The sequence below is a fragment of the Echinops telfairi genome, unplaced genomic scaffold (assembly GCF_000313985.2).
Source record: "Echinops telfairi isolate 266 unplaced genomic scaffold, ASM31398v2 ScPeMD7_7461;HRSCAF=8499, whole genome shotgun sequence".
Taxonomy (NCBI): domain Eukaryota; kingdom Metazoa; phylum Chordata; class Mammalia; order Afrosoricida; family Tenrecidae; genus Echinops; species Echinops telfairi.
This window is the reverse complement of record NW_022111361.1, coordinates 4,315,493-4,318,030: the sequence shown is the minus strand read 5'-3', so window position 1 is coordinate 4,318,030 and position 2,538 is coordinate 4,315,493. Positions and strand designations below refer to the sequence as shown.

The 2,538-nt window shown below is 44.6% G+C and overlaps 1 protein-coding gene across 1 annotated transcript in view; it reads left to right on the top strand.

Annotated features, from left to right (window-relative positions):
* OTUD1 (OTU deubiquitinase 1) overlaps nucleotides 1-1,609 on the top strand; it is a 2,588-nt gene extending 979 nt beyond the window's left edge. The window contains exon 2 of the mRNA XM_045300224.1: nucleotides 6-1,609. Coding sequence (XP_045156159.1) covers nucleotides 6-686 — 681 coding nt within the window. The 3' untranslated portion in view covers nucleotides 687-1,609. The remainder of the gene's footprint in view (nucleotides 1-5) is intronic.
* Nucleotides 1,610-2,538: the final 929 nt, after the last annotated feature.

The following is a 2,538-nucleotide window of genomic DNA, read 5'->3' as shown; positions in this document are numbered from 1 at the left end:
GGGAGCGGGGCGGCGCGGAGCCCGAGGCCCCGGCGCCCCCTTCGCGGAGCGGCGAGAGCGCCGGGGAGGCGGCGATCGTCGCGCGGTCGGATCCCCGGGACGAGAAGCTGGCCCTGTACCTGGCGGAGGTGGAGAAGCAGGACAAGTACCTGCGCCAGAGGAATAAGTACCGGTTTCACATCATTCCCGACGGCAACTGCCTCTACCGAGCGGTCAGCAAGACGGTGTACGGGGACCAGAGCCTGCACCGCGAGCTGCGCGAGCAGACGGTCCACTACATCGCAGACCACCTGGACCACTTCAGCCCGCTGATCGAGGGGGACGTGGGCGAGTTTATCATCGCTGCTGCTCAAGACGGGGCGTGGGCCGGGTACCCCGAATTGCTGGCCATGGGGCAGATGCTGAATGTGAACATTCATCTAACGACCGGAGGGAGGGTGGAGAGCCCCACCGTGTCTACCATGATCCATTATCTGGGGCCCGAGGATTCCCTCCGGCCCAGTATTTGGCTCAGTTGGCTCAGTAATGGGCACTACGATGCAGTGTTCGATCACTCCTACCCCAACCCGGAGTACGACCACTGGTGCAAACAAACTCAAGTGCAAAGGAAACGCGACGAAGAGCTTGCCAAGTCCATGGCGATATCCCTCTCCAAGATGTATATTGAACAGAATGCATGCTCTTGAAATGTTTGCAATCCAGCACCCTGGGGGAAGGTCATAAATAAACTTGGGTTTGGAGAATTACACGAACTCAAATCAGGGTAATAGCACTTTTAAACTTCCTTGTAGATTTCTGTAGATGTAATGCCTTAATCTTTTGGGTGGTTTTGTTTTTCAGTTGGTTGGTTGATTTTTAAATATTAACCCCCCCTCCCAGAGCTGAAAGTTGCAGGCCACCTATGTGGTGTTTTCTGAGAGCTTTGGGTCAGCCACCTGCTATTTATAATTTGCTGTATAAAATTAGCACTACTTGATTTGCAAGCTCATTTCTCACAGTGTAAATGTCTCCATCCCTGGCAATATTTTCTATATAAGAATGTATTTTTGCACAACATTTTTTAAAACTGGCGTACCTTCATCCAAGGCGTGTGAACCTTTTTTGACAAATGGCTTCCGGGCATCCTTCCAGAGAAGTGCTTGATCTGAAGTTATTGAACAGAGTAGTAGTAGTTATTTTACATTGTTGAAATTTGCATCTTATAATGCTCTCAAATGGATCTTGATGCTTTTGTGCTCTCAGATTTATTGACCCATTCCATTTTGATTAAAAGAACAGATGTTGTTGTTTTGGAAATCTTTATTTTTCTAGAAATGGTCAGCCTTTTAAAGAGAACTACTTAGAGGGAAGGTTGTGGGGAGAAGTATTAATATTATTTTTCAGGGGTAGTGCCAGCTCTTGCTTGAATGGAAATCAACTATTTGCTGATGACAGAGCCATTATTTTGTTTTGGGGTAGATCCTTAAGGAGAGCCCTGGTGTCAGTGATCAGAGTGCTGCTAACCCTAAGGAAGGTGGGAAGTTTGAACCAATTAACCTGGAGAAAGATGTGGCAGCCTGCTTCCATAAGGATTTAGGGCCCTAGAAACCCTACAGAGGGTGGGGGTGGGATGGGGGACAAGCCTACCCTGTGCTATAGGTTGCTGTGTCAGAAGCCACTGAGGGCAGTGGGCTGGGTTGGGTTTTGCTCCATGTTTGTAGTAGATGGCCTGGTGCTCTCATTTTTTTTTTTAATTTATCTATATCATTTTGTTACAAAAGGATTTTAACATGGACTGTAACCTTCTGACTACATAAGTCTCCTGCTTTATATAGTTACTTATATTCAGCTAAGATCTTGGGGCAAAAACTAAAAAACCCAAGCATCAGTAAAGGCCTCCAATGTTCGGCAGTGATTGTATAGCAGGATACTCCATTTTCTCCAAAGGCAAAATAGGATTGCCCTGTAGTATGTAAAAATGCCTGTAAACAAACAGAGCTTATACGGTTTGCTGGGTCAAACAATTACCAACCTGGAATCTATCTCATTTCCACTTTAACTACTTTAGTCCTATTTATTAAGTAATGCAGTTTGTACTTTTTTATTTTGTAACATTTTGTGATTTTTGTACAATCTTGTATTTGTACAATAGAGCAATTCTCAGCTGATGGAATGAATGAATAAAATGTGTAATTTTACTTTTAAGTGCCATTTTGAATCAAGTGATTTGAAACTTATTTAGTGACCTACTTCTCTGGGAACCTTTCACACTCACTCACCGTGTTTCCCTCTAAGTGCCAAGGTGCCACAAAGCAAATGGGAGGATGTATTGTTCTAATGTACAGAGGATTACTATGAGTCGAAACCTACTCATCGCCGGACAGCACCCAATAATCACAACAAAAACGCCACAGAATTATAAGAAAGGATTTTCTAAAGCCACATGAGCAGAATTGGATAATCCTTAGTAATTTCAAAGGGATCTTGTCTTACACTGCAATACAGTTTAAAGGTGGGGTAATTCTAGAAATTGTTCTCATTATTTCTAATTACAGTGCC